We start from the raw sequence: 25828 nt of genomic DNA, 5'->3' as shown, positions 1-25828 counted from the left end.
TTTTGTACAATTATAGTTTGCTTTTTGTCCGTCTGTCTTTAATGCATTTGTATCGTGTGTTTCATATACGGGTAAAAATGTGACAAAACTAAATAGAATAAGTTTACTGAAGGGCAAGGACGTCCAAGCTTTTTCATTTGGGGAAGGTAAAAATTCAAAATTTAAAGTTTTTAGGGGGTAATCACACCTTCCCCCCCCCCCCCCATTGGACGTCCTTGCTGGAAGGGTATGGTAATTTAAGGGACAGAAGGTAGGATGTCTATTTGTGTGTCTGTCTGTGCCATACGATTTTAGGGATTCAGTTAGGAAAGCTATATTTAGGTGTTGGAACGTTTTTTAAAAAGTGCATTGTATATTGATATACCTTGAAGGACCTCCCAACTTCCTCAAAAAAGAAAAAAAAATCAATGTAATCCATGTTATTTAGGAATCTAAAGGAATAAGACAATGGCCGTTAAAATGATGCACATCCCCAATGATGATACATAAAATAAAATACACATTCTGTAGATTAAAATAAGTGGTTGAAACGCCAACGAGTTAAAAAACGAAAATATAAAACTTTGAGGACTATCGTAACAAACCGCCCACTGTCCCCTGTCTTTCTGATTTCTATAAGTTTTTGTGTAAATTGGTCGGGAGTTAAACTTGAAATTAAATTGTCTCTGAAGCAAACAAAATGAGAAAAGCAATCTCGAATAAATGTCTCCATATAGGGTTGTGGAGACTTTAGAAATTATGCAAAGTAGTTGGATGTCTCTTAGTCTTTTTTTGTGATATCTTTTAAGTATTAGACTGAATAAGAAAGACTTGCAGGAAAGCTTTGTTAGGTCCTAATGAATAAGTCATACAAATTTAAGAAAACAGTTATTTAAATGCAAAATATATAAACTTTTTTATTTGTCTATTAGCTAGAACTTAGAAGTCTGAAACATAATGCATTATCTTTATAGGGAAGCTTTTTTTAGATTCTAAATATATCTCAAATGGGCTTCACTGGTATGATTTTAAAAATAAGAATCAATCTATAAAGATACGTGTAGGTATTTTAAGACTTTTAAAGTTTCAAAACTTGTATCTAAAATCTTTTAAATATTTTCATGAAGCTAAGAACAAAGCCATTATAATTTAACCAGAATCTTATTTCCTTTCAATATAATTAGTTTTTATTGATTTTACTCTACAAAAGAAGATCTTTTAGTTGTTTACCTCGAAGTTTCTATCGAGAACCCCTTTTACTTCTTATTTTTGAAAAATTTAAAAATAAGTAAGGTGGGGGGGGGGGGTCATAACCCTCCTATTTTGAAAATCAAATATGGTATGCCTCACCCCTTTTGGGGCCTATACCAACAGTGCCTTTACCCCCTTACTTTCAATTTATTTTAAAATAATAGGGGGATTTTTTTCTTTGTTCGACTAGGTTCTATAGAAACTGCCAATATTTTTTTTTTTTTAAACACTAAGTAATAAAGTAAAAACTTTTAGCTTGATATTTAAATTTTAAACAATTTCAGTTCAACTATCCATCCTTGAAATGCATGAAATTGATCGTTTTTTTGTTCTCATATATTATTGAGTTAATGGAACAATTATATTCAAGTTTTAATGCCTCCACATATCCACTTAACACAGTGTGCTACAATACTATAGAAGATGAAGACTAAGTTTTCAATCAAATATTTTTGGTTAAAAAGTATTTTTTTGTTTGTGTAAAATTGAAACCTTTTTCTTTACAAATTACAAGAATGGAAAACTAAGTTCATAAAATATATTTTAAAGCAATTTTTTAAAGAGCAAGGTTGTCTATAACTTTTGTTAGTCCATCCAAGACCAAAAACAAAAAAAGTAAATTTTTTCATACACTATGAAATGACCTTGCTTCATAAGATATTATTATTGTAGGTTTGAAAATAATATTAAAGCTTTGAAACTAATATTCCTTAGAAAAAGTAAAAAAACATGCTTATGAAACTCTAACATTCATCTTCATTTATTATCAAGCATAGTGTTAAAATAATTTCAAGTTCAATTTTACAATTCAATTTTTAATGCAAATATATGTATGCATAAAAAGATTAAAAAGAATTTTTTCTATTTTTATCTTCGCAATTTTTATATTCGATTTTTTTGGATTTTCATCAATTAGGTGAATCTTACAATACTGACTAAAATGAAAAAAAAGTTTTTAGGTCTTCAATAGAATTATGCCTGTAAGGTTTCATAGTTTTATTTTATATATGGTTTTAATTTTAATATTCATGGAAAACTGTCTGTAATACGATGCTATACATACGATTTTTCGGTGTGGCTGAGAACCATTTCTAATCCAGCGGATATTAATCGGTTTTGAAGCCACACACTGGAAAGCTTTTTTATTCTATTTTCTAGAATGGTATCTAGATTGTAAGACATTCCTTTGTATGTTGATGAAAATGTTCTAAAGGCATCCATTTCCCCAGCAGCCACACCAGGGCAGATCTCGAGTGAGGGCAAGGTTCTCTTTCTTAGCATTCTCCTGCAGGCAATCAACAACATTAATAAAAAGGAGCTTTCCTTAAAGTGCCTAATTGGGCACAGAATCTCCATCTCCTTATATCGAAATATGTTTAAAATCAGAGGGGAGGGTGGTTTTTCAATTGTTTGTTTATTACGGTAGGTCAGGTTAGGTTAGGTTATATTGGGTTCTGGGTAGCCGAGTAGAGTTAAGGCACTGCAGGATTAGTGACCCACCCGCAGGAGTTAGGCATTCAGGAAAAAAACTACCAGCCCATTTATTTTCATTTTTTAAAAGTAGGGCACGACAGTCATTTTGAGGAAAAGCACCGATAAATCTTCAATATTATGTACAATAACATGCTAATCAAACCTAAAAATATTTTCTTTGGGGTGTAAAAACAAAATAAGACAAAATAATTTTATTTTGTAAAGGGATCTTAAGGGATAAGAAAATGAACAATAAATTATTATACATCCCCAATGATAATAAATAAACAAAATTACCCCTGGTGTAGATTAAAATTAAAACAAAAGAACCACCATTTTTTGCGAGTGTAATTTAATGTCAAAGGCCCCTTACCCCATAGTTTTAATTAAATTATAAAAATATTTTTAAATGTTGTTTATTCCTGCTTATTGGCTTTTGTACTGTTAGATCTACTGCGGGAGCTGCGCTTGTCCCCGCCTTTTTCTCCGCCCTCCCCGCCATCTGGCTCCCCTCCGCCACGATCACGCTCCTTTGACCTGTGCTTGTTATGGCGGTCACCCTTGTGCCTAATCATAATGATACTGAAATGATTTTGTTTTTATCAACATGAATAATTTTTTCATTTTCTCAATTTTTAAATTCACGCAACCTTTGTTAAAATTTATCTATTTGTAAACTAATCCTAAATAGTATATTTTGGAATTTTTACTATAATATCTTTTAAACAGTCAGTCTAATGTAATTATCAATTGTATTTAATTTCCCATAAAGTACCTTGGCGATCAAAGACTCCCCTCCCGTCCCCTCTTTATATTGAAATAAATAGTTAAAAAAGGGGACCGGAGTGGTTAGGTTATGGTATATTTTAAGATTAATAGCCCCAGAGGGTTGGGCCATCGCAGAAATCAGGCATAGAGAAAAAAAAAACTATTCCCCCCTTATTTATTTGAAAGATCATGTAGAGGTAAGTGGTCAAGGGGTTTAGTGCTAAAAATGTACTTTACACTTAAAGAATATCAAAATGATTTTAGTATCTACACATTCCTAGACTCTCCAGTTCTCCGCGAAGATTTGCGCGTGCTGCTGCCCCCGTCCACCGCCCTGGAAGCCCCCTGGGGGGTGGGCATACCCCCACCCCCACCACTCCTCTCATCCTCCTCCCGTAGACTTCCCTTCCTCAAGATTCCATTCACAGTTTTGGAAGTTGACATTTGCCTACAACAAATAAATTCAAATTTAAAATGATTTTTTTTTCTAAATAAAAACCTCAAATGAATGAAAAACCAAAGCAAAACACAAGGAGAGTAGATATCTCAAATACTAATAAAGGTAGAGGTCTAGAATTTTAAAGTCTTTATTCAAAAGGGTAAGATTGGGACAAAAAATATCCTTAAACCATCCTAGGACATCCTAGCACCCTTAAAGGAGAACTCTATCAGCTTAGTAATTATTGAAACCCTAAACTTCAGCCTAAATTAACTTAGTACTTCATATTATAGGATAAGCCTTTTATAGAATAAACCTAAAAATGTAAAAAAAAATAGTTATTTATCGAATCGTAATATAGACATCTTTCAGCGGATATCGAAATGAAGAATTCTAATTCTTCGGCATCTCTGGCCTAACAAAACTGGTATTTATTTTTTTATTTTAATATTCATGGAAAAAAGTCTGTGTTAATTAAGATGCTATACATTTTTTTAGTATGTCTAAAAACCGGGTTTAAAGTCTTTCTAAAAAATTTGTTATTTTTTTTACCTATTTTGAGCCATGAGCAGCGTGTTGCTGTTTCTCGACATCGGCTTCGGTTCTTCAAACACAACAGAGGTACGTTTTGTGCTTCCATTACCAGCCTCAGACAGGGAGCACATCCGCTCCATGGAGATCAGGGACTGGTCAGATTCAGCCTTCACCATGCTGTGACTGTTACCTACACATGATTATTTTAATATCCACGGAAAGCTGTCTATAATCAGCTCCATGGAGATGAGGGACTGGTCAGATTCAGCCTTCACCATACTGTGACTGTTACCTACACATAATTATTTTAATATCCACGGAAAGCTGTCTATAATCAGCTCCATAGAGATCAGCGACTGGTCAGACTCAGCCTTCACCATACTGTGACTGTTACCTATAAATAATTATTTTAATATCCACGTAAAGCTGTCTATAATCAGCTCCATGGAGATGAGAGACTGGTCAGATTCAGCCTTCACCATACTGTGACTGTTACCTATAAATAATTATTTTAATATCCACAGAAAGCTGTCTATAATCAGCTCCATGAAGATCAGCCTTCACCATGCTGTTACCTACACATAAATATCAATTTATGATTAAGAATTTAAGCTAAACAAGTAAACATATGTATGTATAATCCTAATTATGTAAAGTAGAAGGTTTTTTTTTTCTTTTTTAAAAATTCTAAAATAAAATAAATTGCTTATTAAATTCAACTTTTCCTTTCTCAAGTTTTTACTAAAGTATCAACATTAATTTAAGGGGGAGTCAATATTTTCTTAAAAGGATGGAGATACCGTCTCTGCAAACAGTTATAAAGCTTTCCTAGCCCATGAGAATGCCAACTTTAAAGGAGAACCATATAGCAGTAAATAAGATCCTTCGCTACACAGAGACAGAAAAATATCCTGTTACTTTTAAATAAGAATTATTGGAAAATTATGTGAATCAGATTTAGGAAAGTTTGACAGGTATATTTTTAGATTTTAATGGTAATGGAAGAAAAATTTGCAGAGAACATTCTATATTAGATTATTCTTATTTAAATGTAAAAAATGTAAGTTTTAAGCTTAGGATTTTGCAGTGACGCTTCTTATAGTGTTAAGAAAGATTTAACACTAATTAAAGAGAGGGTGTCTTTACCATCCCAAGACAAATCCTCTAGAACAAAATGACAATACCAATTTCTCTTCTTTATTTCTTTTAGGATTTAATTGAAAGTGAAGGGTCTACTTCCTTTCCCCCTTCACTCTAATGTCCTTTAGAGACCTCTAGGGGCGTAATAAAAATGTAATAATAATACCTATTGCCACAGCACTGGTATTGCTGTTCTGTATTGCATATTTCCTGAAAAATTGATATATTATTACTTGGATGTTGCGCCACATTTTCATGTACTGTTATAAAGTAATACTCGCAGCTGACTAAAATAACGATACCCCCCATTAACATCCTTTACAACATCCCATCCCCTTCTACTGAATGAACGAACTGATCCATATTTTAGTGTTCATATTAGCAAGCTAAATTTACGATAAATTTTCTCCTGTTAATATATCCATAAATTAATATATCTATTTTCCTGAGTGAAGCTGCGCCCGGCGACTCCCCGCGGCTAGTTCGTTTCAACGTGCCGCCATTCATGTCCTCCCCGGCTCCGATACACGAGGCTGCCGAGCCGCTGGGAAAGCCGTCCAGACCGGAGCCGGCTGTGTGGCCGTGGTGACTGCCAGGTGAGGTGACCGCTTCCAGAGCTGGAGGCTCGTCTAGGCCAGGATCCTCCTGAGATAGAAATCAAATTAATAATATTAATAAATTATGTATTTATTTAATTGAACTAATATGAAGCAAAGCTTTTTAAAACAAATATCTGTATCAGATAGAGAAAGAGAGAGATGGGGGTGGGACAATGTTTATTACACTAGTCCCCAAAGTTTTATAATAACGTTTTATTATTCGTTGGCTAAACAACTTTGGGGACTTTAATGAATTTTGATTTATTAAGTTGAATGATCAAACATTTCAACAACGAATTTTAATCTACAGAAGGGGTAATTTTGTGTATCATCTTGAGGGATGTATATCTATTTGTCGGCCATTGACTTATCCCTTTAGATCCCTTTAATTTTATACAATAATTCAGCAATGAAAATCAAACTTAATTGTCTTATTTCATTGATTTTGTGATAAAACATTTTTTTTCTCTTTCTCAGTATTTATAAGATAAAATATGTTTTTGTTTAAAAAAGAATGGTGTCTTTTGACTTTATTCTAGTATAGAACTATTGAAATAATTCATCAAAATCGAATATAAAAAATAATATGTTATTGTATTATCTGTAGCTTTTAGAAATATAAACTAATCATTTAAAAAAAAATTAGTAAGGATTTTTGTCTTAAGCTTAAGATCTTAGAAACTGGTGGTTTGAATCAGATTTACTTTTCAGGGAAGCTTTATAAATAATATAGCATGATTTTAGGCTATTTTTTCTCATGTCACTCTAGAGGCTAGTTGTGAGACACTCCAAACTGACAGACAAACCAACACATTCTATCATCTAGAGTAGTTTTGCAACCAAAATCATTCATTTCAATGAAATAACTTTTTTCTAATTAAAAAAAATATTTGCAAATCTTTTAACTGCTTGTGTAATTATTTTTTTGAATGGTTTTAGATCAATGTATTTAATATTTTTTAAGATAAAGCACAGAACCTTTCCCAATTATTTTTAATTAATTTAAAATAAGGCTGGGGAGGGCTAGTATTTTATTCCATATGACTAACCCCTTTAGGGCCTATATCTTCAATGGCGTCACCCTGCGGGGCTTCCTAGTTCCCTAAATATCATACTTAACCTAAAAGACAAACAATACAAAAATACTTCTCCTTATTTTCAAAGCATTATAAATAAGGGAGCCAGTGCTCAAATGGCACATGAAGGGAAAGCACCAAAACCCTACCTGTCCCAGATGACAGCCCCCTCCGCCTAACCCTCCAGAAGGAGAGAGCGCCGTGTAACCGTCCACACTCTCTCCAGGCACATAGGTACTCGTTCCGTTCTCCTCCGTGGGGCTCTTCAACGTCACGTTCAGCCGGCTCCGGAACGACTTTGCTATCTTTGGCGACGAAGGCAATGAGAGGGATGAATTAGATTCGGCACCGCCGACAACGGTTGTACCGGCTTTAGACGTCATTTGCGGCGAGAAGACGGAGGATGATATAACATTTGACGATGATAGGTTGAGGGGAGGCGGTGGGGGCGGCATTTCGCTGGAGCCCGGCGGCGAATTCAGGCTTCCATTGCAGTGGCCAGGCTTGCTGCGATGATGTCCCCCGCCAGTAGGGGCGGTTGTGATGGCGGTGGCGTTATTGCTCTGACAGGATCCAGACCCCACGGACACGTTGTCCGACAGAAGGGGCTCACAGCGCGACGTTTCCGACTCGAGGACGAACGGCTTAACCACTTCGCCGTGGTCGAGCACGCGGACAAGTATTTTGCAGCCGCCAACTGTCACAAAATCAGGTATTTGGCAGCTCGGCTTGGGCTTTAGCCGCACGTAGCGTTCACCGGTATCAACGCCTTTGTAGAACCGCCGCTCCACTTCGCCGATGCAAACGCCGAACGTGCCGACGAGCATCGTTATTGTGGAGTCCGTGATATAGTGGGGCACTCCTATCAAACAAATCACCACAGAGTCATTACTGATGTCCATAACAGTCACATGAACGCCCCGCACATAGAACCCGTACTGGGCCATGTAGTTGAGACAGTCACGTTTGCTTAGGCAAATAAATATCTTTTTACCGGCCAACCGGACGCCCTGCACCTCACATAACTTACTGTCAAATTGTCTTTCCAATTCATCAATAATTTCTGGCACGCTCACATCAATTAGAGTCGGATAGTCTTTTGTACTGAACATGACCGTGTTCGGCTCTACCGAGTTGAGCCGGACAATTTTCTGGCGGGCACCGGCGGCTGCCGCCGACGCCGCGAGGGTTTCCACGCTGTGACCGCCGCCGGCCAGATCGACGGGACCATCAGAAATACTGGAACTTGGCACTGTTGAGTAATTAATGTTCAATTAGTTCTCAAAAATGTTTATTATCCTTATAATGAAGTAACAGTATGTTTGTATGTCTGTCTGTTTGTTTGTTTGTATGCCTACACTTTAATTGATCCGTCGGTTTGTCAGTCATGCTACAAGACACATAAATAAATTTGTATACAGAATTGGTGTTTTTTTATATTTAATGATCTCTCTATTTTTTATGACTAGTCAATATCTGCACTGTGACTAACTTTGTATAGCCTTAATTATTTGTGGATGTTGCAAAGCCTTGTTATAATCTAAATATCAAATAATTTTTAAAGAACTTTATTGAACATATGCCTATGGAAGAATATGTGTTGTATGTTGGTGTGTAGATATCAGATGGTTTGGAATGTAATGGCTGACTAGAGGTTGTTATAGTCGTCGTGGGGGTGGAAGAAGAACCTGCAGGTTTTCACCCATTTTTACAACAATACATTTTTATAAGGCATTAAAATGTCCGAATACACTCAATTAATTCAGATTTTTAAGTATTTAAAAAAAAACATGCTCTGTTACCTTGTTAATAATACTGTAAAATAAGAATAAACCACAATAATTTTTATTAGAATTTTAAATTTCAATTTGTTTTATTTATTTAGCAAATTTGCTAAATATTTTCGTGTCTTTCCTTTTTAGGTAAAATTCTAATATATTATGAATATTAATGATACCCCTTTCATAAATGCTTTAAAATCGGGTTTAAGCCATAGCTTATTATAATTCTAATTAAAAAATAATTCCATATGATTCAATGTCCTTTATATAAAATTTTAGGTTTTTTATGTGTAGCTAAAAATTTTGAATCAATGAAATTCTCTATTTTATGGCAGCTTCATATATGTCCCAGGAAGGTTTTAGACTATTAGATTTATAGATTTCAGTCTTGAGAAGGGATTGAGATTAGATTGGGGTCCTTTCCCTACTCATTTGAATACAGAGAATCTAGATGCTAGGGGCGCAGCAAATATCGTACATGTACTATATTTTAAATATGAAAAATTAAAAGCAAAATAGGGTTTCTTTGGATAAAAATATACTTTTAAATGTTGTAAGAATGCCTTGACCTTCGCCGCTGCCTTCACCGTTGACATAAACAAATGAATTCTGTTGGAATGTGACTGACTGGTTAGGATCTGCGGAGTTGGTGGTGGACGTTGATACGGCAGACTCACGGACAACCTGCATTGTATAATAGCATATTCGTGTGACAATATTTTACTAGTACTAGCGGCTAATCCCCTAAAAGCCTCTAGGGGCAATTAATGTGTGAGAAACCTTCCCCCAAAATAGTTAAAAACTTTCCCTGGACCAATAAAAAGCTTCATTGTAAAATAGAACCATATCGGTTCAGCGGTAATCGAGATCCTTCGCTACAGACAAAAGAAACCTTACTAATTTATATAATTAACTAGCGGCTTCGCCCCTAGCCTCTAGGGGCTTGGGCCACAATAGGTTTGATAAAACCAAATTTTCGTATTTTAGATTTAAGATAAGACTACAAAAAAATTCTTTGGGGGGGGGGGGGTATTTTTCACTTTTAGGGGGGTTGGGGGTGTCCCAACCCCCAAGGAAATAGTTATAAACCTTCCCGGGACCTATGAGAAGCTACCCTGTAAAGGAGAACCTGATCGGTTCAGTGGTTAGCGAGATCTTTTGCTACAAACAAACAGACAGACAGGAAACAAACAGACAGACATCGTTCTACTTTGTATTATAGATTAAAAGGACTCTCCACAGAAAAATCAACTTTGGATTTTTGAAAATCTAACCTGAAACTATTATTCTCTGATCAATTTTAGGCATTTTTTGTTTTTGTGGCATCGCGATCGAAGCCCTTTGAAAATTTTGTCCGCCGCCTATTTGTACTGCCACTATAACAATATATACTACACTTTCCTCCACTCAATATATGTTTGCCGCTAAAGAACATTTGCTCCATTGCAACCGGCCGCTCTACGATTTATCCTCTTCCTTGACTGGACAATCCTGCCGCCTCCATTTTGTGTTCGCCTCCGCCAAATATAACCATCTTTTGCCGCAGTTGCCGCATTCATCGCCCTTCTCCGCCGCTACTCCGCTATACATTGCTTACGTCGCTATACACAACACCCCCAGCCTCCATTTAATTTCTGAACAAGGGAGAGGGGAGCATGTATTGAACCGCGACATACAGCAATGAATAGCGGAGTAGTGGCGGAGAAGGGCGATGAATGCGGCAACATAGAAGCTAAAAATCACTAAAGCAGCACAAATTGAATGGCGGGAGGATTCACTTAAAGGCGGTTAAAAATTTCAAAGGGCTTCGATCGCGATGCCACAAAAACAAAAAATGCCTAAAATTGAACAGAGAATAATAATTTCAGGTTAGATTTTCAAAAATCCAAAGTTGATTTTTCTGTGGAGAGTCCTTTTAAGATATGAAATATTATAAACAAAATTGCCCCTTATGCAGAAAAAGATAAATATTTGTTAAAAAATTCCGAGTCAATCTATGAAAATTCAATGAAAAAGTGTTATAAACTTTTGGATTACAGTGTAATTATAATTTACAGTCCAATGCCCCCCCCCCCTCCCAGATTAGTTTGTCTTATTTCTGTAAGTTGTTAATTGATATGTTTATCTGTCTGTCTATTAGTTATTTATTTGTCTAATCATCATTTGTTCATTTGCTTGTCTATGCTGTATTATATGTTTAAGACTTTATGACATGTATCTAAAATCACTGACAAAACTATGCTATCATTCCTGAATTTTGGAGCCATCCCGATTTTGTCTGACTTTCTCAGTGACGTTGACACTTCGCTTCCTCAGGGTGGAGAATCCCGAGGTTGACTCTTTATCACCAGCCTGTGAGTCACCACTACCAGGCGTAGGACTAAACAGGTTCATCTCGTCAACCTAAAATATATAACCATGAAATTTTGAGAATGTTCTTGTTAAGTATGCTTTCAAAACTAGCGATCTAAAGGGATGAGCTAATGGCTGATAAAATTATTTACATCCACAATGATGATACACAAAATAACATCTTCTCTTGATTACAATTATTGGTTGAAACGTTTGTACAAATAACTTTATGAATCAATATACATTAAAAGTCACCCAAAATTGTTAATACAACGAATAAGAAAACGTTATGAAAAAATTGCAGACTAGTGTAATAAACAGCCCATGCCCTCCCTCCCTGTTTAAAAAAAACAGCATTTATAAAAACAATTTTCGAAACTAAAGTTAATGAATGAACTAAACTCTTGCAAACTTAAAATATTTAATTATAACTCATATGAATGAAGTATATAGGAGGGATTACTCCATACAAGACAGTTGACACATCTGTACATACAATATGATATGACGGCCATTCTAATAATATCCACATACGCACAAACAAAGAATACTTTCAATACAACAATACAAATATATATACTTGCCGTGTGTGTACAATACAGTCAACTAATTAAAGGTATTAGCTAATTAGCAATTACAGATTTGTATATTTTTTTATTAGTGTCAGTGACAGTACCACTTCTATCTTTAGAAAGCCTATTAGTTCTTGTTTTTAGGCTTGTAATTACCTTTCTTGTACTAGTTATAGTTTATAGTTAAAAAGAACTTTTAGAAATCTTAAAGAAAATGCTCAAAGATAAAGGTTTTTTCTTGATTTTTTTCTTACCATTTTATATGAAAACAGTGTGTATGTATAAAATATAAATGTACATATAGCACATTATCATTTGGCCGGGCATTCATTGTTCACTATGGTTTGAGTGCCAATACTCTGCTAGAGTATCAATACAAAGTGTTTGGGACTCATGGACACATAATCTTTGCATAGGCCCACCATATCAATGCAAGGGATGAGGGATAAATGAAATTTTAAAATAAAAGTCAGTATTAAAGTAAAAATATAGACACAATATATTTGTTTTATTTTAATTTTAAAAACTGTGTTATGAATTATTGTCCTATAACTTTTGAAACAAACTAATTTACTTCTATTGTCCCTAATTCCAAAATCCTTTCATAAAAAAAACGCATTAGTCCAAAGCTCATAAACAAAAGTTGTTTTGCTTATGTTTATCTTATCATAACATTAGAAACATAATTCAAAACTTAATGAATTAGACCTTTTAAGGGTTGTATATTTGCTTATTGCAAGATGTATGTACATGAAATTTATCATAATAAAGTTTGGAATGCAAGAGCAATCTAATATTTTAATCCCTGTATATATCATGTTAGTTGACAATGCAAGAATGCATAAAGATCCTTGTTCTGTTCAAGTTATTCACTCATTTTTCAAATTTGCAAATCGTACCTTTTTCATTGTCCATTTTAAAGCCAAAAATCTAACGATAAAGTTATGCTATGGTGTAAAAATATGTATTCAGACATGTATTATTTTTAGCATGTGTGTTGCCTTAAGAATGTTGTGTACAGGATCCAGAATTGTACTTATTTGTAATTAAGATAGGTATCAGGCTTGCCAGATTTTTACTTGCATAGCTACTTGATAATTGACTTGGTGGAAGAGTCATTTTGAATAATTCTATTTTTTTTATTCTTAGTATATTTTTACACTTATTTGTATTTACCTAAAAAAATGATATTTATTCAACAATTTGAACTTTTACTTGCATGATTTCATTTCATCCTTGTTGTTTAAATTCTTTGTATAATAAACATAAACTAAGCATATAATAGTGTGCCTGGGTATAATTATACAAACCTACATAATTTTCAACTTTAAAAAGTTAATTAGATTTTCTTTAAACTTATTAAAATTATTTTGGTGTATTGTTCTAGAAATAAGTTTTACCCAATCTTTAAAATGTAAAAAAGAAAAAATGTAAAAAGTTCATACTTTTTCCCAAAAGAACATTAAATATTAGAATTGTATGTAGCTGTCAGAAAGTAAACTTTGCAAATACTCTGAGAGAGTAAGAAATAAACTTGAGAAAATCAGACAAAATTCCAATTCACTTTGATGAAATCTAAATGAATTGTGTGAGCATTAACCTGAGAGAGAAAAAGTATCAAATCCTGGACGCCAACAAAATATTCCAATTTTCTTTCATTTCTTTACAAACCTTGATTTTAGAACCCAATGAAATAAAACTGTTGGAGATAATGTATTTTACAGATGTTGTGACTATCAAAGAACATTCTTCTTTTTTCTTTCTAATAACAGATCAATTTGCTAATAAAGACATTTTTGTTTATTCAAATTTTATTTTAGAAAATACAAACTTTTCCTTAACATAATTAAATTTAAAATTAAATCATTTAAATAAACTTAATTTTTCTTGCGTACATCAAAAGAAAGAAATCTTTTTGTAAGGAAAAAAACTTGTAAAGACTGATGAGAAAAATAATTCCTTACATTAAATAAAAGAAAAATATGAGAAATAGTAGAAAAACAAAACAACAACAAACACTGAGATTTGTCAACTCTCAAACTTAGAATCCTGGAGTATGAAGTAAGTGTGGATGAGTATTTGTGAATTATGAAGTTGAGGAGATGGTTGGATCTCTAGTTGTTGGCAGGATGCCAGTTTCTAAATTAGAATCTGGAAACCAAGGTCACCTGAGTCTGCTACACCACCAATATTTACATCAATAGAACAATCTTTATTTTGTGTGTAATATATTTGTTTTTTTTCAATTAAATAAAAATTGTTTTCTACTTCCTAGTTACATCAGTGACTGCATTTCATGGAATTTATCTGATTTTATATTTATATAGGAATACTTTCCATTCCAGGATGTTTTTATCACAAATTACCTTAAAACATTTTACTATTAAGCTTTTCTAATAACTTAAAGAAATCAATTTATATATAATAAAACTGATATTTATATTAATTTGACTAAAAAACTAAAGTTTTAGAGCCCTTTTCTATTTTTCTTTCCTTAAATAAACTCTTATGAGTACTTTTAGGGTCACACTTATAAATAAGAATTCCAAAGGTAAGGTGAGGTGAAGGAGGGAGGAGGAAAAAAGATTAATTGCTAACATCAATAAATGACAGGAACGATTACAGAGAACATGAAGCTGGGACTACACACAAGACACAGCTCAATGAGGGTGTTCTCACCTAACACAACAAATTTTTAGATAATTTTGGAAGTTCCTATTCAGTTAGCCATTAAGAATCTTGATTAGAACCAAATTTAATTGTATTTATTGTAAAATACTTTGGCATTAATTTTAATTTGACAGTGTATTATATTGGCTTTTGTGTATGCACATTAACAAGGATTTCCATAAATTAGTGATTAGATTCTGGCACAAGGGCTAAGGTTTATGATGTGGACTGCAAACACATCCCCATCATACCAACTAGACTCTCAGTTTGTCGATCTTAGGTCATTAATGATATTGATAATCATTTTTAAAGTAGCATTTTGTTTCTGTAATATCTTCTTTTTTCCCAAAGATTATACCAATGACAAAACATTAATGTTTATAAAACAAATTCAAGGAAATTAATGTTTGTCTATTACTTTTAACATCTAATGTCAAAAGGGAAAGGATATATTGGGCATGGTGTCATACTACGGAATAAACTATTTATTTATAACTATATCTTATTATTTGAATAATCTTTAAGAAGCAATTTGAAATTGAGCCACAAAAATTATAAACCTAGTTTTCTAAATTTTTTAAACTCCAGTAATTTTTCTATAGCGCTAAGGAATTTGGAAATGGTTAAGGGGTTCATTAGCGAATCATAAGGACAAACATTTGCATACATACATAACATATATTCATCCTACTTTACTTGGACTTAGCAGCCAAACTATAATTAGTATAAAAAACACATTTGGAAAAATATAATATTGTAGACTTACAATTCACAGTATTAATATTTTTATTGAGACTTTTTTTTCAAGACAAATTAAATATATGCTTTGTGTCCCACCTTCAAGAGAATAGCTCAAAACCATATCATAATCAGTATGCATATACCATGAGAAGAACAATTTGAAAAAAATCCACTAAAACAAGACCCATTAAAAAAAATAAATCGGGTCAATGATCCCTTATTATTTATAGTTTAATCTTAGAATAATTTGAAGTATGTATTGTTTAAGCTAGAATCACTATGAATGTCTTGTCTGAAAGAATGGTTAATTCTAAGAAAATACCACAAATGACTCTTGATTTTTTGATCAAGAGGACAAAGAAAGTCTAATTTTTGTTCACATTTAGAGACAGTTTGACATTAGCAAAGTGTTGGGGTTTCAAACATTTACTCTGGTACCAAAAGTTTTATTATCATGTTCATACTTTGGGTTATTCAATCTGTATATTAGTAGTGTCCAAACTTTTTTACAAATATATTAAATCTTAATAAGGGGTACTTTTATTTATCATCATTGTGATGCCTGGTAAATTATGAATATGTACACAAGAGATAATATGATTTAGTTGTTGTTGTTTAGGAAATGTTACATTATAATGTGTTAACTTTACTACTACAACTCAAATACACACACATACACACTCATACACACACAAACACACACACACACTCACACACACTCACACACACTCACACACACTCACACACATACACACACATACACACACACACACACACACATACACACTCACACATATACACACACACTCACTAACACAGTTTAGAATATGTCAAAAGCAAAGATTTCACCTTATTTAGACATAAATATTCAATATGATAATAATCTTTAAATATTCCACGAAAATTTCATATGGAAAATATGTAGAAACGCAGTTTTAATAAGGCAAATGGAAAGGTGCCAAAAACATTGCTAAAAATATGCAAAAAAAACAACAAAAGACAATTTGTCCATTGGTAGCGAAGCAAGAAAATTTTGAAATGAAATAAGAACTAATTCAGAAAATGACCTAGATACTCGGATGGATTGATGTAGGGATCAGGGAGGGAGAAGACAATGGGCTGTATATTGCACTAGGCCCTTAAAGTTTTCAATTTTTATTTTCTTATTCGCCAGCTTAACAACGTTAGTTACTTTTATTGAAATTCATGGGTTGGTTCTTTAAGTTAAGTGTTTAAACGTTTCAATTACTAATTAAAGCTACAGGAGAGGTAATTTTGTATATTATCATTAGGGAGGTACATCAATTAATGGTCATTGTCTTATCCCTGTATCGAAAAAAGCTGAATTCGAAAGATTTAGTAAAAAATCAAATCATTTTGTCCCCAAATCCTAATCGCTATAATCAATAATACCGAAATTAAATGATAACAAGTTGATTGATACTGGCACAAAATCTGCCACTTTCTTGCATTAAAACATTAGAGATAAATTAGAATATTCATATTCTCTTCTTTGTAACCTACATATTCTATACTACAAAGTAGTATTGTATTTTTTGTCTAAAACAAAAGATCTCATAAATTGCTGGTCCGAATAGATTGTACTTTCTAGAAAGTTTTATCAATATCTTTGGGTGATTTTAGGCTATTTTCCTGGCCTCTCTCGCCCTCCTCTATTAGAAAGTAATAAGTTTTTTTGTGTGCAGTTCAAGATTTTGATAATAACCGATTCAGTTCTCCATTTTAGGCAAGCTTCACGTAGGTCCCGAGATGTGTTCTGGATAGTTATTGCTAGACTAAGGTCTTAGATGAGTTTTTGACTAATTTTCTGCCCTTCCATACCCATTGGAATAAAGATCCCTTAGATGATAGTTAAAAAAATTAGAAAAAAATTATTAAAGATGCATTTGCTGATTCTAAAGTGTATAAATCTATTAGCCTGAACCAAAGTTTCTAGAATATTCAATATTTACTTTCGGATATCTGTTAATTGCTTCTCACACTTATACACACACACAAACACACACTCACACACACACATACACACATACACACTCACACACACACACATTTACACACAATAAATGTATTTAACTTAAGACATATGATAAAGGGATAAGACAATATAAATTTATACACAGTACATCTCAAATGATGATAAACAAAATAACCCTTATGTGGATTAATTGATGGGTAGAAATGTTTGGACGCTTCTAGTTTAACATTTTTATTTTTACATGTATCCTTATCTTATGGATCTAAAGGGATAATACAATGTCCGATAAATTGATGTACAATGATGACACACAAAGTTACAATTATTGGTTGAAACGTTTGGACACTCAACATAATGAATCGTCAAACAAGATTCATTAATAGTCCCTAAAGTTGTTAAGCCAACGAATAAGAAAACGTTATTATAAAACTTTGGGGACTAGTGTAATAAACAGCCCATTATGCCTTTTCGTCCTGACTTTTCCTACTACTAAAGTAAAAAATAAAAAAAATAAAATTAAAAGTGTATGTGCACCCACCTTCCCAGAATGAATTTGCGTGGAAGCGCTAGGACCATACATGGCGTCAACCTGGCACAGTACCACCCAGTAGATACTTATAATTTATTTTTTAACAAAATCTATATTTTTAATTCTAATCTAGGTGACAGACAAATTGATGTACATCCCCAATAATGATACAAAAATACCCCTTTTGTAGATTATAATAAGTGGTTGAAATGTTTGAAAACTCAACTTCCCTATCTTTAATAGTAATAATAATTCAATAATTGTTCGTATCTTGTTTGAAATATTTTTTAAAGATTTAAGTATTTGCAAAAAAAATAATTTTAAGTATCTGTGCTCCCTGGCCACCGCTGAGCGCGTGCGTCGTGTCTAACCGAAAACTCTGCACAATCTCAAGCAGCTGGTCGAGGTTGAAATGGGTGGCGCCGCAGCCCGGCGGGGCGTAGGAAAATACGCCGCCGGTCGGCGGGTGAAAGCCGCCACCCCCAATCCCGCCGCCTCCGCCTGTGGAGTTTGACAATGGGTATTGTAAATAGGGATGAGATGTGCATTTTAGTTGATTTTATCAAAGCATTTGATAGCATGTAGTTGATTTTCTGTGGATAAAAAAATTGGGGTATAGTCCCTTTCGTGGCAACGCCTCTTAAGGGGCGTTTTGTCGTATTTTCACAGTAGCTTTTGATAGGTTACTTTAGGTTAGGTTAGGTGATTGTCCCGCAGGGGAAAAGTTACTGTGAAAATACGATAAAACGCCCCTAAAGAGGCGTTGCCACAAAAGGGACTATACCCAAAATTTGTATTATCAAATCTTATTTACCTTCCAAATTTAAATGTCTTCTAAATGTCAACTTTTAAAATTTGTACTATTTTTGATTTTAAGTTGAGGATGATATTTTTGTTTAAAAATAAAAACATTAAATTAAAATGTTTAAGCATTTGTGATTTAATTTTTCATCGCGAGCTTTTAAACATAAATACACCACTCCATTTTTAATTAATTTTTTTTTATCCATATTATATTATATCCATTGCCTGGACTCAAGCAGGGTGCAGCCACCACGTGACCCCCCGTGGGCAGGGGGAATATCCCGTGGTGGGGTGTGTGAGTGGGGGTAGTGCCAGGATAGGAAGGAGGGGGAGGACCACTACCACCACCATCACTCAACACAGTTTCATCAACCTAAACAGGTTTCAGTTTTTTAGAAAAAAAATTGGCAAACTTTTCGGACAAAAAATATGTTTGTGTCTTGTTATTTAATGACACTAGCTTAGTGGAAAAAAAGCTACAAAAATGTAAAAATATACATAGAGAGAAAATATAAAAAGAAACCTGATTAGATTGTTAAAACATCAAGCAGCAAAAAAACATTCATTTTGGTGGCAGATTATTTTTTAAAAAAACATGATCACAAAACAACAAGAACAAACTAGGTGCACAGATTATTATACATTTACATATAAATTACAGACAATAGTTATTTATTGAATCGTATTACAGACAGATTTCCGCGGATATTAAAATGAAAAAAATATAAGATGAAAACAAGTTTTTTAAGTCCCAAGGGACTGAAAGCCCGAGCTAACAAAGCTGCTATTAATAACATGACTTTTATTTTAGTATTAGAGGATAATTGTCTGTAATACAATGCTATGCATGATTTTTCAGTATGGCTTAGAACCGGTTTAAATACAGCTGATATTAATCATTTTCGAAGTCATAGTGGAAAGTAATTTCATTTTCTTAACTTACCTTAAACTTTATGGTAGTAAATCTACTCTATGATTATGATGTTAGTAAGTCTGTCACAGTTTTCATTAACTATATTGCACAGGCAAAATATTTAAAATACTTGTCTATAAACTATATTGTTTTTTCAAAAGGTTTAATCTTACTAAACTATTTACATTTATATACCATACTACATTATACTGCTATATTTTAAACCATTAAGCTTTTTATTGATGAGCTTCGTTATATACTAAAATGTCCTTGTTGTCATTGCTTTAATAATAAACAAAGGGGCTTCGCCCCATGTTGCAGTGGGGTTCCCCCACCCCAATCACTTGTTTTTGTTTACAAAAATTTTCAAAAATTAAAAATTTTGGAAGTGGGGATTTTTTTTTGGGGGGGGGGGGGGGGGTTGGGGTGTCCCTGAAAAGTAGAATCCGATCGGTTCAGTGGTTACCAAGATCTTAAGGGACAGACAGACGGACAGACGGTCAGACGGACAGACGGACAGACGGTCAGACGGACAGACGGACAGACAGACATCAAGCTACTTTGTATTATAGATAAGAAATTTTCGAGAAATCTTAAAAATTACCCATGAATCATATTTTAATCTAAATAATATTTTGCAATTTAATAGAATACAGGTAAATACAGGAATTTTGGTATATATAATTATCATTGTATAAAATAAACAGCATATTATGATATGGACTGATATGGTTCTCCCATAAAGGGTAGCTTCTAATTAAGATCCAGAGAAGGAGAAGGTTTTTAACTATTTTGGGAAATGGTACCTACATCATCCAAGGAAAAATCTGCCAAAAAACCATATGGTCGATTTTACCCCCCCCCCCCCTCAAGTGCTTCTGAAGGAATTGATGGTCGTAGCCACAGTAGAAAATTCAAAGAAGTATTTTTATAAGTAAATTTATGTTTAAAATGGGGTAAATTTTATGCAATTTAAGTTTTAAAATTTTTTGTGAATACAATGTGTCTCAAAAAATCAGCCATGTGACGTCATACAAATAAGGGATTATCCATCTCTTTTTTAGGGGTTTTCTTTCCACCTTCTCCTCATTTTTATAACTTCACATGGCTGATTTTTTAAATAATTTTTTGCCCAGTTACAAAAAAATAAGGACATTTGAATATATTTTATATGTATAAGATTTGTTTATACATTTAATGTATGTGTTAAGTTAGGTAAATCTACTCTGTTTCTATAAACACAAATACAAAGGATGGGGATTTAAATACTAGAAAAATATATAATAATCTAAAAATTACTAGTCACTATGCCCCTAAAGGCCACCAGGGGCACTTGATAAGAGTAATCAATGGAGGATAAAACGTTTCAGGACCTATGAGAAGCTTCACTGAAAAGAAGAACCATATCAGTTCAGTGGTTAGTAAGTTCCTACGCTACACACACACTCACAGACAGAAAGACAGATACTCAGATATAGAGACATTTTGTTACTTTTGTTTCAGGATTATAACAATTATAGTCTTCAATTTATTTTCAGAGAACATATCCTTCTCCAAAAAACTGGCAAATACATATTTGAAAATGTAAGTTTTGAATTGCATGCCATGGACTATGCATCACAGTTTTCTACCCATGGATACCAGGAATGCTTATTGGTCCAATTAATTTATTGTTCCCATACTGTGTTCTTATTGGTCCAAATAATTTATATGCTGTGCTCTTATTGGTTCAATTAATGTATTGTTCCCATACTGTGTTCTTATTGGTCCAATTGATGTATTGTTCCCATACTGTGTTCTTATTTGTTTAATTAATGTATTGTTCCCATACTGTGTTCTTATTGGTCCAATTGATGTATTGTTCCCATACTGTGTTCTTATTAGTTCAATTAATGTATTGTTCCCATACTGTGTTCTTATTGGTTCAATTTATGTACTGTTCCTCTACTGTGTTACTATTGGTCCAATTAAGCTTATGATCATAAACTGTGTTACTATTGGTCCAGTAAGCTATCATTCATATACTGTGTTACTATTGGTCCAATTAAGCTTTTGTTCAAAAAGTGTGTTCTTATTGGTGCAATTAAGATTTTATTCAAATACTTTGTTCCTGTTGATCCAATTAAGCTTTTGTTCATATACTGTGTTCCTATTGGTCAAATTAATGTATTGTTCCTATACTTCTTTCGTATTAGTCTAATATCACTTTACTAGAGTAAATCTAAGATAATCTGGTGCAACACCAAGTAATAAAAGAGTTATGAAATAAGAATAAAACTAAATAATTAGTTTAGCTATTGGCTTGTCCCTACCATTTAAATCTAACTACGCTAAATACTACAAACACTAAAGTATATAAATATCTAATTTTTTTTTTAAATTTGTTATGGCTCTATCCACGAATCCGTGAGATGTAAAAAAATAATCTGAAAATGCGGAAATAAATGCAATTGCAAAATATAAAAAATCTATACTTCTATACTTTCCTATTCAGTTCAATATTTTTTTATATCCTTTCTATGCAAAAAGTGTGGCCCACAAAACAACAAATTACTATATTTTCCAGTATGGCTTCGAAACCGAATAATACCCGCTAAATTAGAACCAGTTCTCTGACATATTGAAAAATTTTGTACAGTATTTTATTGCAGACAATTTTCCACAAATACTAAAATACTTCATAGAATTAAATCCTGTTTTGTTAGCCCGTTCCTTCGTCCCCTTGGGTCTAACAAAACTAGTTTTAATCTTTAATATTCTATGTTAATATCCGCGGAAAGCTGTCTATAATACGATGCAATTAATAACTATTCTTTTTGCTACTTTGTAATTGTAAAGTAGCATTGGACATACTGTTTACATAATTATCAGGCAAAAATAAAACAAAATTATGTCTTACAAAAATATCAATAACAACAGAAAGTTAAATTTAGTGGGAAAAGTGACTCAAAATCAGCCATGTGACGTTAAAAAGTGAAGGATTATCGATCTCTTTTTTAGGGGTTTTCTTTCCCACTTCGCCTCCCATCTTCCTCCTTTTTGATGACGTCACATGGCTGATTTTTGAGTCACTTAATATTAATGTTACAAAGTAGTGCAAATGGTTCGTAATATATGTTATTACATACCATACCCCAGTTTAATAATTAGTTTTAAAAATTAAAATTTAATGTAATATGCTAAACGTTAATTTATCTGCTTTACATGGACAACTAGAAAAAAAGTATAGCAAGCTCTATTTTGTAATCCAAATATAAGAAAGCAAAATGCAAATATTTAAGAATCAGAAAATATGTTTCAATAAAAAAAAACTAGAATATCCGTATTTAGTACAGCACGGCTTATTTTCAATAGAATGGACATGCTTTTTATGATGGTATGAAGAGAAATAAGGGAATTTAAAATTTGTCACTTTTTACAAATGTATAGAATAACTTATCTATAATACAAAGTAGTACGATGTCTATCTGTCTGTCCGTCTGTATGTCTCTCTGAAGCTTAAGCGTGCTCATTTAACTCTCAACAGTTGGGGAACCTATTGGACTTTTATAGGTCGGAATGTGGGAGGGGGCGTTCAATGCCCCCCCCCCCCCTCCCATTTTTATTTCATTACAACGACTCTAACACGACACAATAAAATGTTTTAACCTTTACTAACTACAAGTAAGATGCGTTAAAGGTTTTTAAGAAAAAAGGTATTTGTAAATACTATGTGTATTTAGTATTTACATGTTTAATTAATTAATCACATTAATGGAAAAACTATACACACAAATACATGCTTTTGTAAGTTACATACTCTACGAAGTTGGTGTCTTCGCCCTTAGGCTTGACCCCACATGGTGTGGGGTAGGCACTACCCCTTAAATTCATTTCCATTTAAAATTACATTTTTTCAAGTCATATTTCTTAATTTGGACATTCAGTTTGAACAAAACAATTAAGCTGATTTAATTAAAGTACCAGATTTTTAAAAGCGAAGCTTTTCTATAATTTGGGTCGGTCCGTCCGTACGTCCGTCCGTAATGGATAGCTTTTATCGTTAATTTAGGCATGTTAGAATTGTCCTATAGATTTCAAACTTTGTATGGTGATTCCTATAGAAGTTAGGTACGAGTTAGAAAGCGTAGCAACTCTATAATAATTACCATAATGTCCGTACGTCCATTTAAAATATGTTGATTTTTTTACAATTATAACAAAAAATTTGTATGTGACCTAATTATCCGATTGGTCTGATTTTTGGTATACTGAATCCTGGGACAACAAAGTACAGTATTATAAGCGAAGCAAGTCCTAAAAATGTGAGTATGTCCATAAACATTATCCCGTATCAAGCTGTTTTTCAACAAATTTGCTTACAATTTTGCTTTGACTCTTATATATTTAATTTTAGTCAAGCAACGAGAAAGATGTTTGTAAAACTTTGGGTACCAGTGTATTTTACACCTAAATAACAATTAAAAACAAAACCAATTGTATGCACTAAAATGATTCTAGAAATACTACAAAAAATGACCCAGTAAGAAATAATATCATCATAAAGTCATGAACAATTGAAAGTAATTATATTTTAGAAATAAATTTATATTCTTTTTTATTTTCAGGTTTCTTACTATTTGTATGTGAGAAATTATAATAAAGTTAAGGTTGGACTAAAAAACAACTTTCAGAACATTTTTAATTTTAGTAGCACATTTACTCTTTAACTAGTGCCACTGAAAAGCTTTTGCTATGGTATATTTCAAAACTTAATATAAAGACCAAGATGATTACTATATAAAGGCAAGGAAACCTATAATAATCTTTAGCAATAACTTTACCATTAACCAATATTTTTTTTCAATACTTCTTTTATTTAGATTTTTTTTGTAAGTTTTCTTTAATCTATTGTTGATTTAAAATTTATCCAAAAAGTTTTTTTTTATCTACGGGGATAGAATTTGCTATGCATGTGTGTTATAATTAATCTGTTTTGTCGGAACACTGTATGTGCATGGTATGTCTAGTAGAATGTTAATTTGGAATGTGCATATTACAATATTACATACATATTTACACATTAATGGCATACCTGCAAAATAATATAAGTTAATATAATTTCTTCTTCACTTTTGTATACATATAAACAAATAAAACTCCTAATTTTAGCTCTTTTTTACATATAATCTTTTTAAAGAGTTCAACTTCTTCAGGGCAAATATTAAGCTTCTCTTATAATTAAAAAAAAATGAAATATTTATATCTTATTAGAAAAGACTTATAAAGTGTGAAAAAAAGTCTTTGAGTGAATAAATAAGAAAAAAAAGTTAGAAATCTTGTTATTTAAGATGAAAAGAAAAAAACTAGAATTGTATAAAAATAGTAGAAAATAGTAGTGGAGAGAAATGCAGGAAGAAAGGGGATAATAGTAAGTAAATTATTCTCCCCCTCTAATTTTCCTTCAGCAATTTTAAATCTATTAGAGAAAAATACTAAATATTGTAGTATGGGTTAAAAATTTATTTATTCCAATGTCATATCCCTGAAGAATTGTGAGAGAGGATTGAGTGAGTGCTGCCAATCTATGCTCAAGATTCCAACATCATTCAACAAAAAAAAACCTAATAATCTTATGATGTATAATATTTGTTAAAAATAATTGTTATCATACAAAATAGATATATTATTTCAATTTATTTAATTAAAATATTAAACAATTTCCTCTTTAATCTTGTTAAAATGGTTAAAGGAAATTGGTTTAAAAGTCTCAAGTGGGGATTTAGACAAAGGATTTTTGTCTAAAATTTCAACTTAACCTTAAAATCAAAGTTTAGATTGGACACATGATAAAACTTTTTATATTTGGACTTCCAACCATTCTTCTTTGTGTGTGTGTGTGTGTGTGTGTGTGTGTGTGTGTGTGTGTGTGTGTGTGTGTGTGCATATAAAAAAGCAATAAAAGTTGCTTAACAATCTAATGAAAAATATGCCAAAAGAACTAGAATGACAAAACTTTTATCATGTTTATGTTTAATAACTTTTTTGGTTTATCAAATGAAGCAAATATGTATGTATTAATCTTATGTTAGTTCAAACCAGTATTTAATAAAACATCTGCTAGTGTGAGATAATATTCTTAAAATTAAATATTTAAACAAGTTTGAATGAAAACCATTCTTCTTGTGAAGCTGGATCTATTTGCTTTGCCTACTCTTTAATTTCCACTTCA

At 32.6% G+C, this 25828-nt stretch overlaps 1 protein-coding gene across 1 annotated transcript in view; it reads right to left on the bottom strand.

The window, feature by feature from the left end:
- Positions 1 to 3119: 3119 nt before the first annotated feature.
- LOC145319778 (uncharacterized) overlaps positions 3120 to 25828 on the bottom strand; it is a 162940-nt gene continuing 140231 nt past the window's right edge. The window contains exons 6-14 of the mRNA XM_080162162.1: positions 11294 to 11443; positions 9610 to 9727; positions 8843 to 8947; positions 7409 to 8511; positions 6034 to 6229; positions 5751 to 5798; positions 4463 to 4634; positions 3752 to 3919; positions 3120 to 3273 (exon numbers count right to left, since the gene is read on the bottom strand). Of these exons, the coding sequence (XP_080018288.1) occupies positions 3120 to 3273; positions 3752 to 3919; positions 4463 to 4634; positions 5751 to 5798; positions 6034 to 6229; positions 7409 to 8511; positions 8843 to 8947; positions 9610 to 9727; positions 11294 to 11443 (2214 nt within the window). The remainder of the gene's footprint in view (positions 3274 to 3751; positions 3920 to 4462; positions 4635 to 5750; positions 5799 to 6033; positions 6230 to 7408; positions 8512 to 8842; positions 8948 to 9609; positions 9728 to 11293; positions 11444 to 25828) is intronic.

The sequence above is a fragment of the Acartia tonsa genome, chromosome 1 (assembly GCF_053477335.1).
Source record: "Acartia tonsa isolate MP-2025a chromosome 1, ASM5347733v1, whole genome shotgun sequence".
NCBI classification, from domain to species: Eukaryota; Metazoa; Arthropoda; class Copepoda; order Calanoida; family Acartiidae; genus Acartia; species Acartia tonsa.
This window is presented reverse-complemented; position numbering and strand designations above follow the sequence as displayed.